Source organism: Fundulus heteroclitus, chromosome 22 (genome assembly GCF_011125445.2).
Source record: "Fundulus heteroclitus isolate FHET01 chromosome 22, MU-UCD_Fhet_4.1, whole genome shotgun sequence".
NCBI lineage: Eukaryota > Metazoa > Chordata > Actinopteri > Cyprinodontiformes > Fundulidae > Fundulus > Fundulus heteroclitus.
The window spans coordinates 32,433,824-32,451,344 of NC_046382.1; the positions used below are offsets into that span (position 1 = coordinate 32,433,824).

Here is a 17,521-nt window from a genome sequence, read left to right on the forward strand (position 1 = left end):
AAGGGAACACTAAAATAATGTCCTAGATCTGAATGAAATATTCTTGTTAAATACTTTGTTCTTTACGTAGCTGAATGTGCTCACAACAAAAGCACACAAACATGATCAATGGAAATAAAATGGAGGTCTGGATTTGGAGCCTCACTTAAAATATAAAGTAGAAAAACACTACAGGAGGATCCAACTTTGATGTAATGTCCTTAAAACTAGTCAGAATGAGGCTCAGTAGCGTGTGTGGCCTCCACCTGCCTGTAAGACCTCCCTATAACACCTGGACAGCTCCTGATGAGGTGGAGGATGGTCTCCTGAGGATCTCCTCCCAGACCTGGACTAACCCATCCTCCACCTCCTGGACGGTCTGATGCAACGTGGCGTTGCTGCATGGAGCGAGACATGATGTCCCAGATGTGCTCAATAGGACTCAGGTCTGGGGAACAGGTGGACCGGTCCACAGCGTCAATGTCTTCGTCTTACAGGAACTGCTGACACACTCCAGCCACATGAGGTCTAGCGTTGTCTGACATTAGGAGGAACCCAGGGCCAACCACACCAGCATGTGGTCTCACTGTGGGTCTGAGGATCTCATCTCTGTACCTCATGGCAGTCAGACTACCTCTGGTAGCTCATGGAGGGATGATGTACTGGCCTGTCTCCTGGTAGAGCCTCCATGCTCTGGACACTACGCTGACAGCAAACCTTCTTCTCACAGCTGGCATTGATGTGCCATCCTGGATGAGCTGCACTACCTGAGCCACTTGGTGGGTTGTAGACTCTGTCTCATGCTACCACTAGAGAGAAAACACCGTCAGCATTCAAAGGGACCAAACCATCAGGCAGAAAGCAGAGGAATTGAGAAGTGGTCTGTGGTCACCACCTGCAGAACCTCTCCTTTATTGGGGGGTCTTGCTAACTGCCTCTAGTTTCCATCTGGTGTCTATTCCATCTGAACAACAGCAGTGAAACTGATTATCAGTCAGTGTTGCTGCTTAAGGGGACAGTTTGATTTCACACAAGTGTCACTGACTTGGAGTTACATTGTGATGTTTAAGTGTTCCCTTTATTTATTTTGAGCAGTATATATATATATATATATATATATATATATATATATATATATATATATATATATATATGAGAGCTAAGAGAGAGAGATATTTAGATTTGTTTTGCTACAGTTGTATTCCTTGCCATTGTATTCATAGTGGCCTACTATGCTTTTGGTCGGTGTATTCATTTCTCTGTGTGTATTTAAGGGTTAAACATATAACAGAACAATACACAAAATTATCCGTGCACACATGCTGCTCCTACTCAACAGCCTTCCATTGAAGGGGTTTTGGGGTGAAGAAATTCCAGTCTCCTCTTCCTCCTCCTCTCCTTTTATCCTCAACACACACACACACACAATCACAGTCCTGCTCCTGTGACAACTTGCCTTCCCTTCTCTTAAATAACTTCTCTGGAGGGAAAAATAATTTTTATTTTAACTGAAAACGTTGTGATCTTTTGAAGATTTTATTTTCTTTTTACTTCTATCTTTGCAGTCTTTGGACTGGATACCTTGACCTAGAATCGTATTGTCCATATTTCATGAAAGCTAACTTTAGAACCTTGGATTAATACTTTCCAGAACCAAAATCAGAGAAAAGCATCTTGGTTTTAGGTTTCCTTTAAACAATTCTGTGCATAAAGACGTACTTTGGTTTATTTTCTCTAAACTGATTTAAGAATATGCTGCAAAACTAAACAGAGACCTCCAGGGATTCAAAAGCAAACTGAATGTTCTTTTTGCAGCGACAGTATTTGGAAGAGGCTGGCTGGTTAAGGCCACTGTGGTACTCTTTGTTCTCGGTGCCATATGACGAATAGGTACTTGAATGTGTAGTTCTGTTGCAGTTGTTTTGACGCAATGGTTGTTTGTGGCGGGGGGGTTCACTGTGGTGCAACACAATGTTGAAGAGGAAATGGGTGAAATGTTGTGACAGAAGACCAATATTCAAAGAATAAGAGACGATTTCTAGCAGCCTAAAGGAGTTTTTAATCAAACTAAATCTGGATTTTGTTGAAGATTAACCTAATAATTATCTCTAATCGGCACCGTCGACTCCACTTGACCGATGTTTCCACGTTCTGAACATTGTGCAAAACTCGTACCACGTTGGAACAGTCCCCAGCTAAGGTTCTGCTATTTAAAACCGTATCAGACACTGGGCCTCGGAGGAATTAAAGAGGCTGAAAGGAGGGAGGGACGTGGTTTTCCTGAATGTAACTCCTCATCACTCACCATTCACGTTCTCCTCCATGACTGGAACGAGCTCCCTTCGCCTCCACCTACTTGGAAAGTGTTTAATCATTCTAGTTTATGGAAGACGGTGTCGGGACTCACACGGGAGGCCGCACACATGAAAACGTTCCCAGGTGTGAAGCAGTGCCTGAATATGTTTTGACCGATTTATTTGCTGTCGTTTGTGCGAAGAGAGTTACCCAAAGCCTATTGGGACGCGATTCTAGGAAATCTCGGTTAATCCGGCGACGCCAAAGGGAGCTGGGAGTGCGGGGATGGCTGAACAAGAGTAAATAATTCCTCATACAAGGCTTTTAGGAGCAAAGTGACTTCATTTTAAAAAATAATAATCACATTTGTATGACTGCAGTTGATCACCTTCTGTTCTGAATTGATTCCAAGTGTTTTTGTTCACGTTATGCTTTTACTTTAAAAGAACTGACTGAAGAAACTTTGACCTTTTGAGACAATTAAGGAAGGGCCAGTTTTGAGTTTTGCGCCACGCCTTTTTCCCTGTACTGATTTCTGCTGTTGTTAAGTTTACAGACCCTACAGTGAACATAAGCACCAAATAAAAGATGGATTTATGTTAAAAGCTGCTGTCTCTGTGATTATATGTGCCGAGTCAGCAGAAGTCTCCCTGTACTTGTGCATCTGTGTTCAAGGAGCAAGTTGTTTGAACACATCATCATGTCCGAACTGAATCTTAAGGTACAGCGTTTACCCAGAGCTTCAGTGAATCCGTCGCCCCTGGCAGACGTCGTCTTTCGCCTCTACAATAAGGGAGATATGCATCTGTTTACTATAGTCTAATTTCCTGTGCACCATGCCTCGCTCGCTGCTGCCAGATTGTGGGAACAGATTTTTTGAAATTGTGCACAGATTGCACTTTTGGATTCTGCGGTTTGAGCGAATGGCACGCGTGCCAGAATAATACACTGTATGACTTCGCCACATTGTTATTGTTTGCAAAGAACCTGTTCTTGGAAAGTCGTCTTGGTTCCAGGTTTTTTTTGTTTTTTTTTTCCCGTCGGGGACTGAAGGTGACTGGGGAACTGGATATCTTGCCTGTTGCACAACATTGCTGGCACTGGCCGAGACACGACAAGAAACACTCAAGTTTCAACCTCATAGTTACAGCTGTAAGAGGAATCTTACATATAGGGTTTTACTTTAACATGAATAAAAATGATTTTGCGTTTTAGAAGTAAAGGTAATATATCTTATTCTAAGTAGCTCTATGGGCGATCATGAGTGTAAAAACACTAAATTAGCCGAAATACATTTGGTGATCACTTTTCTTTAGTATTTGGCCTCACAATTTTTAAACTGCATGCCTCGGCTCAAACGCAGTGGCGTCTCTGGCACGATAAGTTAAGTGGGGCAGAAAAACTCAAGACCTATTAGCAGCAATTCATTTTTATGTGATTAATACAACCTGATTTGGATCAATTTTAAATGAAACAGATAAATTGGCATAAACCAACACATTAGGAACTCCATTTTATATAAGCTAAATATAATTACATTTTTATACATAAAATTACCAAAAAAGGCTCACTAATAATGTTAATTCATTGAACAGAAAAGATTCACATCAATCCTTTAATGAGCTAGCAAGGACAACCAACACTAGATTGTCACTTTCCAGCAGAACCTAAACGTAACGTGTGCATTTCCAGTATTTTGATTGGACTATCCGAGCTTGGGGCCACAGGATTTGTGCCCCACGGCTGGCTGTCAACTGAGAGCGTGTTACGCATGCGCATTGCAATTTCTGATGTTCATCGTTTAAACAAATGTTGGTGGGCTGGCCGTAATATCAAGACGACATTAAAGTATTTAGTTACCGAGCTGGTCAGTATTCTGGCAGACTTATAGATATATAGACACAAATGTTTCTTACAGAATTTTATTAGTAAGGGAATCCATGCAATGATGTTGGTGAATGGGACGATAAAGTCCGTACCATATCGTACCAGCCTCAGTTATAAAGCACTTTAAGACGACTCTAGCTGAAAGAAAGTGCTGCACAACACGCATTAAAAGCTGAAAATATAACGTGACAAAAAAAACAACAAAAAGATTGAATATGAATAAAGCCGATCTAAAACAAACAAGATCAAACTGAGTCAAGTTTTAAAAGCAGGCAGTGAGGGGGGCCTCCCTGATGTGCATGTAGGTAATTCTGCAGTAAACCGTATTAAAGTCCAATATGACCATACCATGATTCAATTCAGTTAAAAATAATTAATCTCAAAGGGAAGTTAAATGCTGGTGTAACTCATAGGGGTTTGAGTCTAAATCCAGCTTCAGAAACTAACATTAAACTCGATATTCCAGTCTGAACAACCAGACTTTCTGACAAAGTTGCTCCCGTTTGATGTTTCATCATTGAAGCAACTTAGTTGTGGTTTCTTCCTCCGTCCCACCTCTGGCTTGTGAAACATTTAGTGCTGCACAGTGCACTGCAGTTTATTGTGCATCCCTGCGCAGGATGCTGTTCTTCAGCGGGAACAGTTGGCCAGAGATGATGATGGGAAGAAGGATGGAGATTAACTACAGGCCAATCCTGGAGGGGAAGACCTGTCAGGACCATAGACATAATATAAGAGTAGACGCGTCATTGGGCGGGTTCTGCCTATGCTGCGATGCGTCAGAGCGTCCGCCATCTTAAATGTGGCAAATCTGCAGTTACTCATTCACTTAAACAGCATCAGAGGGACTTTAATCTCTGAATATACTTTGTATTCGTAGTATTTTTTTTGTAATATTACAAGTTTATTTTCGTATCCCTTTAGCTTCATTCTCCTGAATTTATTCTCCTAAAGAATAAAAATATTTAAAATAATCTAACCTGGCCCTATTACTCCAGGAGTGAAATAATTCTGCAAACTGTGATTATTCTGGAAATGTTCCCCCTTAATTCTCATAATATGATGTTTTTATCATAACATTATCACTTTTGTGTTTGTTTGTTTATTTTTACTTTTTTGACCTAGGACTTTTTTTTCCTCATATTATTATTTTTACCTCTTTAATACTCACCCAAAAAGTCTGTTCCTAAAGGTTCACATGTGACACGGTTTTATGAAATAATGAAGACCACAATGTTTAGATTTAACAAATTGATCATATTCATAACACATTCACACACACACACGCACACACACACACAGATATATATATATATATATATATATATATATATATATATATATATATATATATATATATATATATATATATATATATATATATATATCTGTGTGTGTGTGTGTGTGTGTGTGTGTGTGTGTGTGTGTGTGTGTGTGTGTGTGTGTATATTTATTGCAGCACAGGAATGAGGCATCTTCTCTGATCCACGTTCACAATAACAGAACTCAACTTTTTTCTGCCACATACAATATGGCGGTGACGTTGACGTGCGAACCTGCGCCCTATGACGCGTCTACGTATATATGTCTATGGTCAGGACCCCTCTGTGGGCCACGACCTGAAGATCACATATAAAACATTTAAAATGTTTGGCTCATTTTTATATATATATATATATATATATATATATATATATATATATATATATATATATATATATATATATATATATATATATTAAAAAACATGAAACGTCATACATTCTGTATTCATTACAAATCAACTGAAATATCGCAAGCCTTTTATTGTTTTAATATCGCTGATTATGGCGTACAGCTGAAGAAAACTCAAAAATCCTATCTCAAAATATTAGAATATTTCCTCAGACCAAGTAAAAAAAAAAATAACAGCAAAACAAAATCAAACATTTGAAAATGTCCATCAATGCACTCAGTACTTGGTTGGGAATCCTTTTGCACAGATTACTGCATCAATGCGGCGTGGCATGGAGGCAATCAGCCTGTGGCATTGCTGAGGTGTCATGGATGCCCAGAATGCTTCAATAGCGGCCTTTAGCTCATTTGCATTGTTGGCTCTGGTGTCTTTCAGCTTCTTCTTCACAATACCCCACAAATTCTCTATGGGGTTCAGGTGAGGGGAATTGGCAGGCCAATCAAGGACAGTAATGCCATGGTCATTACACCAGTTACTGTGAGAATCTTATGTCGTCTCTTAACCACTACCATACTTGTGATTTAGTTTACTGAACCAAGCTGAGTGTTTTTCAAGGCTCAGGAAACCCTGCAGTGTTTCCAGTTAATTAGACGATTCAAGTGATTAGTTGAATAGCCTACTAGTATACTTTTTCACGATATTCTAATATTTTGAGATAGGATATACGGGTTTCTTAAGCTGTACGCCATAATCAGCGATATTAAAACAATAAAAGGCTTGCGATATTTCAGTTGATTTGTAATGAATCCAGAATGTATGACATTTCATGTTTTTTAATTGCATTACAGAAAATAAAGAACTTTATCACAATATTCTAATTTTCTGAGACAGTCCTGTATATATATATATAAAAAAGCATAGAATCTTGAAAATGCATTAGTTGCTGATGCGCTTTATTAGTCATGTGTTTGTCAGCAGTAGTTGGGATCACTGATTGTCCCTGTTGTGGTTCAGCAGGTAAGAGGCTGTGATTGTTTCTTCGGGGAGAACATGTTATCTGGCTGGAAACAAACAGGAAGTCCGCCAGTGCGTTTTTATTGGATGCGTTAAAGTCGCTGACACTCGTCCTTCGCGCAGCGGTCCCGGCCGGCCCACTCCGCGCCGAGATAACACGGGCTGAGGCTAATCTGTAACCAGCTCCCACGGAACCGCCCGCATTCCTCGGGTGGCCCTGATGTCTCGGCTCCACCTGCAGCCCTCTCTCCTTACCGTCCCACTGCATCCACGCACTGCCTCCTCCTCCTCTTCCTCTTCCTCCTCCTCGCTTCCCGATCACCAGAGACATTCACGATGAGCGCGAGAAAGGACGGCGGCCCGATGGAGCTCGGCGAAAGCATCAGGAACCCGGGCTTTAAGGAGGCGGCCGACGGCGGCTCCGCGTCCAGCGTCTCCGGCTCGGAGAGGCGCCGCTCCTCGGCGGTGAAGCTGGACGCGGACGCGGACGCGCAGGAGTACACGCAGGTCAAGCCGTACGCCGGGATGCCCAAGGAGGTGCTGCTGCTGCACTCCTCCAAGGCTCGGTACCGGGTGCCCAGGGAGATCCTGTTCTGGCTGATAGTGTGCTGCACCCTGGCGCTGGTGGCGGTCACCATCACCATCATCGCCATGTCCCCGCCGTGCCTGCGCTGGTGGCAGATCACCCCCGTCTACCAGGTGTATCCGCGCTCCTTCAGGGACTCCGACGGCGACGGAGTGGGAGACCTGAAAGGTAGGACAGCAGAGCGCGGAGACGTGTTTTCACGCCGGGTTAAACGGAGCAAGTGTATAATTGGGAAGTGGAAGGAAGAAGAAAGACATGGTTTAGGCTCTAGTCTTTGAAAATGAGACACCCTGACTCTGATCTAGTGACAACCAGACCACAACCAAAAACTTTTTTCATGGCCTACCTGCAAATTGTGCACCAAGTTGTGTGCTCTGTGTGTGGTTGACCGCTGCCCCTGCACGTCAGCCTGGACACAAGGTCCCCATGCTGACACACAGCGGTGGCAGCGGCATGCTGTGGGAATGGCTTCCTGCAGCAGGGACAGATGGAGGGAGCTAAGTACAAGGTGATCCTGGAAGGAAAACCTGTTTTAGAAGTTCACCTCACAGCGGGACGGCAGCCCCAAACAGCCTGAGCCAGAGCGGTTTGGATCAAAGCACAACGCGGCCGTTCTGAACCTTCAGAAGGTTTTAACTTCTCAGAATCAACAGATCGGTTTTATTTTATGAAATTATTACTTCAAGATTACAATCTGATTGATTTCAGACTAAAATGTTGTGCTTATCTGTTTTATAACTAAAATGAGAGTGCCGTCTTATTATAAATCTAAGTAAAATCTTATTTATTTATTTAAATAAATCTGTATATTACGCTATTGTACATATCTGTAAAAGTCTATTTATAGTAATATCCACTTGTATATTATATTCGGTACATATCCAGCTATAAATTTAGTTCACAATACTAGTTATCTATATATTATATTCACAGGACAAATCTATCAGTAAAATTCTGTTTATAATAGTATTCATCTCTATATTTATTAAGTAAAAACCCATGTCCTGTACTTATGGAACCATTGTTTATCCTGCACTTGCTGCTATTGCACTTCCGGTTAAACCTAAACTGCATTTCGTTGCCTTGTACCTGTACCTGTGTAATGACAGTAAAATTGAATCTAATCTAATCTAATCTAATCTAATCTAAAAAGGGACAGTACATATTAATGAACATGTATATCACATTTAAATATGCCAGATTGTCGCCATTGGCTAATTTCCATCTGTAGTACCTGGACAGGTTGATGTTAACATTACATTTTAAATAAAAGGAACATAAGACACATTACAAACAGGCCAGACAGAAACAGTGTGCTAGGGTCACTCACAACAGCAAAGTACACACAGGATAGACTCAGGACGACGACAGACAGGAACAATTACACATTAATATACCCAGAAGAGTAGTTTAGCATTTTCTTGAACTTTGCACTAGCCCTAGAGTACGAGATGTGTCGATCTGAGTTCTTCTAAAATATGCTCACAAGTTTGAGTTGACCTTAAGCGTTCCTTAAGATACTTATTGAATGTTGGAAAAGTCAAAGCGTCTCTTACAAAAGTTGGCAGACTATTCCATTGCACACAGCCCTTGTATGAAAGAATATTTTGACCAAATGCAGTTTTTCTCACAGGTACCTCACAATCTCCTCTACTCATGGCTTAGTGGTCCGTAATGCTGTTGTCCTATATTTTAGGTTGTCCTTCAGCGATGGTGGAGCCAGCATATGTAAGCTTTTATCGATAAGACAGGCATTTCGAAATTTTGTAAAGTTTTGAAAGCTTAATGAATTACATATTGGCAAAATATTACAATGGTGATAAATACGTTTTTTTAATGCAAAATGTTCTATGTTTTTTTTTGTATAGCCCCTCTATTGGCTTTGGGATTGTAACACCTATCAGAGATCAGCTAGTTATACTATAGCTTACATGGGAAAAGATCATACAGTGCTAAAACATCATGGCAGCTTTGTTCGTCAGTGATCCCCTTATTTAAATATGAGTCAGTGCTGTTGTAAGAATTTGTGCTATTTGATCAGATGATTTTGCACTTTTAAAGACCACAGCATCGTCAGCATACAACTGTACATCCACACCCCTACAAATCCAATGGTAGATCATTAATACAGAAAATATAGAAAATATAATGGGTCCCAGGACTGATCCTTGGGGCACCCCTAGAGGACAGTTTGCAAGGGATGATGTCAGTCCATTTACCACAGTAGCTTGTTTTTGGTTAGACAAGTATGAGGTCATCCATTTAATGGCCTGGTCAGAAAAATCAAAAGACAATGTTCGTCAATCATTCACTTCAATCAACATTAAATCAATGTTTTATCTGATAAGGCCAGGTCAGAAAATCAGTGAACATAGTTATTACAAAGTCTTTAGGTATTTATGCGAAATTACATCAAGAGGAATTCAAGGACCAATAAAGACACGTACAACTTGTGATCTGAGCTCCTCTGTGACTGCTGACCTTCGCCTCGTCGTGTCTGTCCACGCAGGAATCAAGGAGAAGCTGGATCACTTCCTGGACCTGAACATCAAGGCGGTGTGGATCAGCCCCTTCTACCGCTCTCCGATGAAAGACTTCGGCTACGACGTGGAGGATTTCAGGGACATCGACCCGCTCTTTGGGAACATGAAGGACTTTGAGGAACTCTTGGCTGAAATGCACAACAAGGGTGCGTTAGGTGCAGAGATGTGGAAGATGAACTATCTGGTTCAGTGTTAGCGTGGTGACAGGTTGTGGCTATATAATGGAGTGCCCCCCCCCCCCCACTAGGTTTGAGGCTGATTATGGACTTCATTCCCAATCACACCAGTGACCGCCACCGCTGGTTCAACCTGAGTCGGACTAGAGATCCTCACTACGAGGATTATTACGTCTGGACGGACTGCGATCCAGCTTCACCGAAGCCTAATAACTGGGTATGTGCCGCCGTTTTAGATGTGCCGACCTGTAAAAACCCATTTTTATCTTTCAGCGTTGACGTCGGTCTTCTCCTGTCATGCAGGTCAGTATCTTCGGGAACTCATCGTGGACTTATGATGAAGTCAGAGGCCAGTGTTACCTGCACCAGTTCCTCAAAGAGCAGCCGGACCTGAACCTAAGGAACCCCGATGTCGTTCAAGAGATCAAAGTAAGATCACTGCGGCTCCTACCTTACCTTAGAGGGTTTCTAGGAAAACTACCAGCACCTCATACATTAGAAATCGTATCTTTTGTTCTCCTAATTGTTATTGAGGTTTTCTAATCTATCTGCAATCCAAAGCAGCCATGTAAAATACATTTATTAAGTAATTCTTAGGTATTTTTTTTGCATTACTGCTTAACCATACCATAGTTTAATGAAGGTAAATAAGTGTAACATCCATATCTAGAGTTCAGTGCAGCCTAGTTTTACATATTATAACAAAATGGGAACTTTTATTCCTTCCTTGTAGGATCTTATTATTTTCTGGCTGGAGAAGGGGGTGGACGGGTTCCGGATGGATGCAGTGAAGCACATGCTGGAGGCAGCCCATCTGAGAGACGAGCCACAGGTGGATCCAGACTTGCCACCGGTGAGAGATCCCTCTGGGGGGGTTCAGAAGCCTTCACACTCTTTGGACCTTCGCATTTGATCGCGCCACAAACCACAAACCACAAACCACAATGGGTTTCTTTGGGATTTGGCGTGACAGACCAACACACAAGGTGTATGAATGTGAAATGGAAGGGCGAAGGTTTTTCTGGGATCTGATTGGGTGATGCGTTTGTAGTTATCCTACAGAGTGAGGATGTCAGAGTAAAGGAGCCCGAAAACAAAGGCTCGGCACACTTTTTTGAATTTTCATTTTCCACTTTTCGATTGTTACTTTGTTACGGTTTTCTTTCTCTTAAAAGGTAACATTTTTGTGAGAACTCTTACAGAAAAAGTGCAGCCTGAGCATCTTTTAAAGTTATACTTTGATATCAGTTTCACAAGTAAGGAAATGCTAAATCTTTTTAGCACATCACCATCAAACCATCTCGCGACCCCCGACCCCCACTTTGGGAGCCCCTGCTCTATGACATAAAATCCAGTAATAAATAATACGCTGAAATGTGTGCTTTTAGCATGACACAAGTGCGATCCCTTTTCCCAGACGCTGTACAGTCAGATCTCACACGAAGTCTGATCGACTGGAGCCGATGAAAAGGTAGCTTCCTTCTCCTCCCCGTGTTGATGTTCTCACAGATCCGCAGCTTTTTGCCCGGCGCGTTAAATTTTAATTGCCACTGTAACTTCCACCGCTCAAAGTTCAGCTCAGTTAACAATCCCCGCTTTAACCTTCGGTTACATAATCCTGATTGTGTTTCATTGACTCGTAAGTGGCATGTCAGAGTCCAGATTAGAATAATGAGATGCATGAAAGCAGCGGCGTGGGCAGAAACACCTCCAGCCGACTGAAGCTGGTGGAACAAAGCGCGGCGGCTGAGTGGGATGTTTCCCGCTGTACATGGTGTGCCGTTTATTATTTATCTCTGGCTTAAATGTCAGGTTCATCCTGTGCTTTTCTTAAGGAAACACTGTAATTGCAATTCAAAGACTTAATGACACACTCTGACTTAAGTAAAGAAAACCTTGCGGAGGCAGTATTTTTTTTTTTCTTCCAAGAGAAAAGATTAGCAGAACAGAAGCATATTTTAGGGGATTAGCGAGTCACTGGGATTTACTGCCCACTGTGGACTCATGCTATAATACTGGCACTGACTCAGACTTATTCTTTACTCTGAGGGGTACACATACATCATACTTACCAACTTTACATCTTTAGACTTTGCCCAAGTGATATAAAAAAAAATTATTTTATGGCCTGTTATAAAATCCAAAACACTGCAATAAAGTTATTTATCTGTATCTTTTTATAACAGCGTGTGTTCTGTTGTTCTGCCTGATAATGAAGGTTAAAAATACCACCATCTGTGTGAGTCGGTGGATGGCAGAGTGGCTCATTTGTTTGGAGATGACGTGAGCTGAGTGGTCTGAGGTTAGCCGCGCAAGAGGGAGGCGTCAGCTGTTAGTCACCGGCTCTTAAAGGGACATTTCGGAGTGAAGTCAGTTGACTCAGTCCTCACAGATCTTGGTAGTGCCTGATATCAAAGACGTTCTCTATGAACAAGAATCAAACGTCTTGTTTGGATGTTTTTCTCTTTCTTACAACTCGTTAAAAAAAGAGGTTTAATTGTAAATCTGGAGCAAAACACTCGCAGTGGGTACCTTTAGTAGCCAAGTTTCTCTCTTGGAGTCTTAGCTTTATGTATTTGGTTTCTATTGCATTCCAGCTACCTAACCTGAAACTGACCCCCGTGATTTGGACTGATAGAGGGGCCTTTCTAGAGACAAGCTCTACCTAATTTCCAGTAATTGGACAGAAAACAGCAACCAAGAAACCCCAAGAAAAACCTGGAATCCCACAACACCTCTCATCAGCCCTTTCTGCAGATAGAAAACTTTATCAGTACCAACCCGTTTAAGGATCGCCTCAAACATATTTGCATTTCAGGAATTAGTAACTACAGAATGGGACCTGTACCACGACTACACCACCAGTCAGGTGGGCTTGCACGACATGCTGAGGGAGTTCAGGGCCGAGATGGACACCTACAGCCGAGAGCCTGGCAGATACAGGTAGGCAGACTACCATGTTGGAAGTTATTTTCCAAATAAGTCATTGTGCTTGAAGTCATGCATTGAAGTACAAACACATTTTGAAAACTCACAATAGGATTAAGGACGGTTTATTTCAGTGATTTACTTATTTAGATTCATTACATACATAGTGAAAAGTGTTTACTGCTGTTCATTTCAGTGATAATGGCTTAAAGATATTTAAAAATCCCCCCAAAAAATCTGTTTCTGATCCTTCCATGTGAACAGTTAACATGATTTTTAATACAGAGCATTTGCTCTACTGAAATGTATGTCCATTACAAAGGATGTTTGGTCGAGGTCCACTTTGCATGAATCACTGCATCACTGATTGTTGTCGTCTTCTTCTTCTTCCTCGGAGGGTTTGCTTGCCAGTCAAGCCCAGAGATGCAGTAATGGTTCAGTCAGGTGTAGGTAGCTTTGGCAGTGGGGGCGGGATTCAAAACCTACTGGCGACTAAAATTAGGATCTCCTTGAAGCTGAGAATCGGAGGGAAGCACGTAGTGCTCTAAAATTTCCTGGTAGACGGCCACTCTGACTTTGGACACGATAAAAACACGGTGGACCAACACCGGCCGCTCCTCAAACCTTCTTGTTATTAAGAAGGAGGTCCAGAAGGCAACTTCCTTCTGGACGTCCAGCAACTTGGATTCTGAGCTTCTCCACTCTTCCTCATGACTCTAGAACCTTGATTTCCAAATGAAATGTAAAATTTGCTTTCATCTGAAAAAATGACGTTGGTCCGTTGTGCAACAGCCGCCTTTTTTCTCCTAAGCCCAAGCCAGACCCTCCTGATGTTTTCTCTGGTTCAGGAGTGGCACCCAAAAAAGCAGACCGTTGTAGTCCAAGTCCTGGATATGTCTGAATATGAGGACTCTTGGAGCACTTTTACTCCTGCTGCAGTCCCAGGCTTGTGAACCTTTCTCCTTCAACACAACTTTCCCTTAATATGCTTTGACGCAGGCCTGTGGAGGGTGTCTCTGACTGTCTGCTGGGAAGCCTACATGTCAGCGCTCTTCCCAATGATTGCGTTGGTCATAACATAATTTGTATTCATACATTTTTTTCCTTCAGTGGTTTTATGTAATGTTCTTATTTTCTAAGAAACACAATTTTACTTTTCCATTAGCTGCAAGCCACAATACACTGAAATACATTGCTCTGTGTGAATGAATCTTTACAGGATTTTCACCTTTTAAATTACTGAAATAAATGAACTTTTGGACGATATCCTAACGCTGGATGTGTTTGTACAACTAACACATTTCCCTGATGGATGCACCTTATTAAAAAAACCTGCTAGACTGTTACGCTGGATTTTAAAATCATTATGGATTGCTGTAGAGCTACCTTTACATCATAAATGATGCTTGACATACAGGCAATGTACTGTGGGTGGGAAAATAAACATATTTTCTGCTCAATTAAACTAGTAGCATATGTGCTTCATGATTTGTATTGTCATCACAACCTGTATACCCATTGTTCTGCAGGTTCATGGTGACCGAATCCTACGATTATGAGGAGGTGGAGAAGACCATGATGTACTATGGGACTCCACTGGTAAAAGAAAGCGACTTCCCCTTTAACTTTTACCTGCTGGACCTGCCTCACAACACCAGCGGCTGGTGGGCTAAACATCTGGTCGACCTCTGGATGTCCAACATGCCAAGAGGACAATGGCCCAACTGGGTGGTAAATATTTACGTTTTTTCCCTGCAAAGTTCTTCCAAAGTAAAAAAAAAGATAAAAGAAGTAAAGTTACACCTTTTCAAGTATGTCGCAATAAGTCTTCATTCAACATCATAAACGAAGAGATTTTCCTCTGATAAGCAGGAAGAGCCACGTTTATGATCTAGCTTTTATAATCATGAACAGCAAGGTCATTTTCATCACCGCGGCTGGTTTAGATAAGGTTTATATTTGCATGATATTCCATGGGCTACAAAGGTTGCAAGACTTGTCAGTGATATTAGTTTTCTGCAGTACTACCAATAAGATCAATGCGCTGAGAAATCAGCTGACCAGAATCAAATAATTTTCATCTTGATCGTCTATGATCAGGAACCTGCTGAACGGAAATTAAAACATTTTCTAAAATCTTTTTCCTATCAGGAAGCGGTGAGTGGGCTGAGTGTGTATATAAGGGGCTTTTCTCGTCATACCTGCCACTCAAAGTGCTTTGCACCCAGTCACGCTTATGAACGCGCACACATTAGTAGACTGACAAACTCATCAACTTGAGGTAAATTGCCTTGCCTAATGGCACACTGTGGTAGGGGACGAAGCTGGAACGGAACCTACCACTTTTCAAGTGTAGGACGCGTGCCCTACATGTTGAGGAACGGTTGCCCACCATGGGTAGGGTGACACCCCCCCCGGTAAACACAATAAGACACGTCCCTGGTGTTCATTAGAGAAATCTGGTCACCTTAACCATGGCTAAATGCTACGAGGTCATGCTGACAGCGCTCTTCAGTGTGAGCGCTGTTAGCGAGTCTCTAAGTTACCTGTGTTCAAAAGCAATGTAGTGCTTAAAAACAAAGTCAGAATAAATACAAAGATGTAGGAAGATATTTAAGGCTTTCAGCTGATAACAGGAAGGCTGAACAGAGTTCTACAAAGTTGTTGTTTTAAGTAAAGCTGGTAGTGCTAACCACGCTAATCCCTAATTTATGACACTTAACGGTCTAAAATGTCAAATCTGTAATGGTGTTGCTTTTGTTGAACTAATCAAATCTCACAAAAGCAAGGAAGCAATACATTTTTAAAATACTTTTCTCTTAACGAAAAGTCCGATTCAGCTGGAGTTGGCATCAGCAGGTCAAATCTTCACAAAATCGAGATCAGTGCATCTCTAAGGTTTTGGTTCACGATGTTCCTCGGGTTTCTCTGCTGGCACTTTTTAACTTGAGATTGATCTCTCCTAACAGAAACCCATCAGTTCAAATCCTCTTTGGTCCTTCTAACTGGGCCTCATTCATCTCTCCATTGTCATCAGGTGGGCAACCATGACAGGTCTAGAATCGGTTCCAGCGCTGGTCGAATCTACGTCCGTGCCATCAACCTGATGCTGCTGACCCTCCCCGGCACACCCACAACCTACTATGGCGAGGAGATCGGCATGGAGAACATTAACATCACACAAAGTGAAGTACAGGACCCCGCTGGGAAATACAACGTGGTCAGTAGAGTCCATACCCTGAAGAAACGCTCTAAACACATCTGTACAAAAATGAGTTTAATTGATGGCATTACAAAACAAGAGGAAAATAGCAGTTTATGCAGAGAATGTTTCATTGTTGGTTATTGGAGATAAAAAGGCATCGCTTTATTGTGTACGAGGCCAGCTGGAGGCTAATTATTGCTATTCTTTGACCCCAGAGTCTCAGTCGGGACCCTGAGCGCTCTCCGATGCAGTGGAACGACGAGATGAACGCGGGCTTCAACAGCATCACCAACATCACCTGGTTACCTGTGCATCCTGATTATGAAAAGGTCAACGTGGAGGTACACAACTCATTTATCACAACTATGAGATCTGATAAAAGCCGTTTGTTGTGTAGACTCATGCCCCCCCCTCCCTCTATTCATCCCTGTCAGGTCCAGATGCAAGATAAAGGCTCCGTGCTCTCTCAGTACCGCTTCCTGAACGCCCTGCGGCAGTCGGAGCTCCCGTTTCTGCGTGGATGGTTCTGTTACGTCCTCGCTGATACCGACGTCTTCTCTTACCTGAGGGAGCTCGATGGACACAAAGAAGCTTACCTCGTGGTGATTAACTTTGGCAAAGCATCTACCACCACAGATCTCTCGGCCATCCAGGAGCTACCCGAGCAGCTCAGCGTGCTGATGAGCACGAACCCAGCCAACGACGGGAAGGTGTTCCAGAAATCCCGCGTCCAGACGGAACCGGGAGAAGGTCTGGTCATTCGCTACTCGACCTATACTCGGTTTCATCCCAGCCACCCTGCAGAATGCTATGTCTCTGAGAAGGCCTGCTATTTGGAGACCATTGGCATTCTTTATAAATGCTGAAGCAAGCAGCAGCCTGCGTGTTCTCCTAAATTAATTTACAGAGATTGTCCTTTGGTGTTTCAGTCCAGAGGGGATAATGCAACACAATAAAGCCACAATTTTACATGAATTAGCTGGATGTGTCTTCTTCTTTTTCACACGCAGAGTGAAAGATTTGACCATCACGGTGCTGTAAATCTAGATCTTCATTCCTGACTGCCTCCTGGCAGCTGAGCTATCGGTTCCTCTTGCGTGGAGGCGGCGGAGGGTCCAGGCCAAGCTCGGCGTACAGGAACGCCACCTTAAGAGCCTCCTGCATGGGCAGAACATACAGGAGAGACTGAAGCATCAGCTTGGATCCTTCCGTTCGGTTGCTAAACTCTGATGT

The 17,521-nt window shown here is 42.4% G+C and overlaps 1 protein-coding gene and 1 long non-coding RNA gene across 2 annotated transcripts; one reads left to right on the forward strand and one right to left on the reverse strand.

Annotated features, from left to right (window-relative positions):
- Positions 1-7,022: 7,022 nt before the first annotated feature.
- LOC118556223 (neutral and basic amino acid transport protein rBAT-like) lies at positions 7,023-17,263 on the forward strand. Its single transcript, XM_036126564.1, has 10 exons — positions 7,023-7,604; positions 9,946-10,125; positions 10,227-10,372; positions 10,459-10,584; positions 10,889-11,008; positions 12,974-13,098; positions 14,613-14,814; positions 16,121-16,303; positions 16,504-16,629; positions 16,723-17,263. Exons 1-10 carry the CDS (start codon positions 7,187-7,189, stop codon positions 17,152-17,154), a joined length of 2,058 nt encoding a protein of 685 aa, XP_035982457.1. The 5' UTR covers positions 7,023-7,186; the 3' UTR covers positions 17,155-17,263.
- Positions 7,538-10,004, reverse strand: LOC118557172. Its single transcript, XR_004927675.1, has 3 exons — positions 9,918-10,004; positions 7,783-7,908; positions 7,538-7,597 (listed from the first exon to the last, which is right to left on the reverse strand). It is a non-coding gene; the product is annotated as an uncharacterized LOC118557172 (long non-coding RNA).
- Positions 17,264-17,521: the final 258 nt, after the last annotated feature.

Coding starts and splice junctions, on each gene's coding strand:
- LOC118556223 (XM_036126564.1), top strand. CDS start 7,187: ATGAGCGCGAGAAAGGACGGCGGCCCGATGGAGCTCGGCGAAAGCATC. Junction 16,304..16,503: donor CCGCTGGGAAATACAACGTG/GTCAGTAGAGTC, acceptor CTTTGACCCCAG/AGTCTCAGTCGGGACCCTGA. Junction 16,630..16,722: donor ATGAAAAGGTCAACGTGGAG/GTACACAACTCA, acceptor CATCCCTGTCAG/GTCCAGATGCAAGATAAAGG.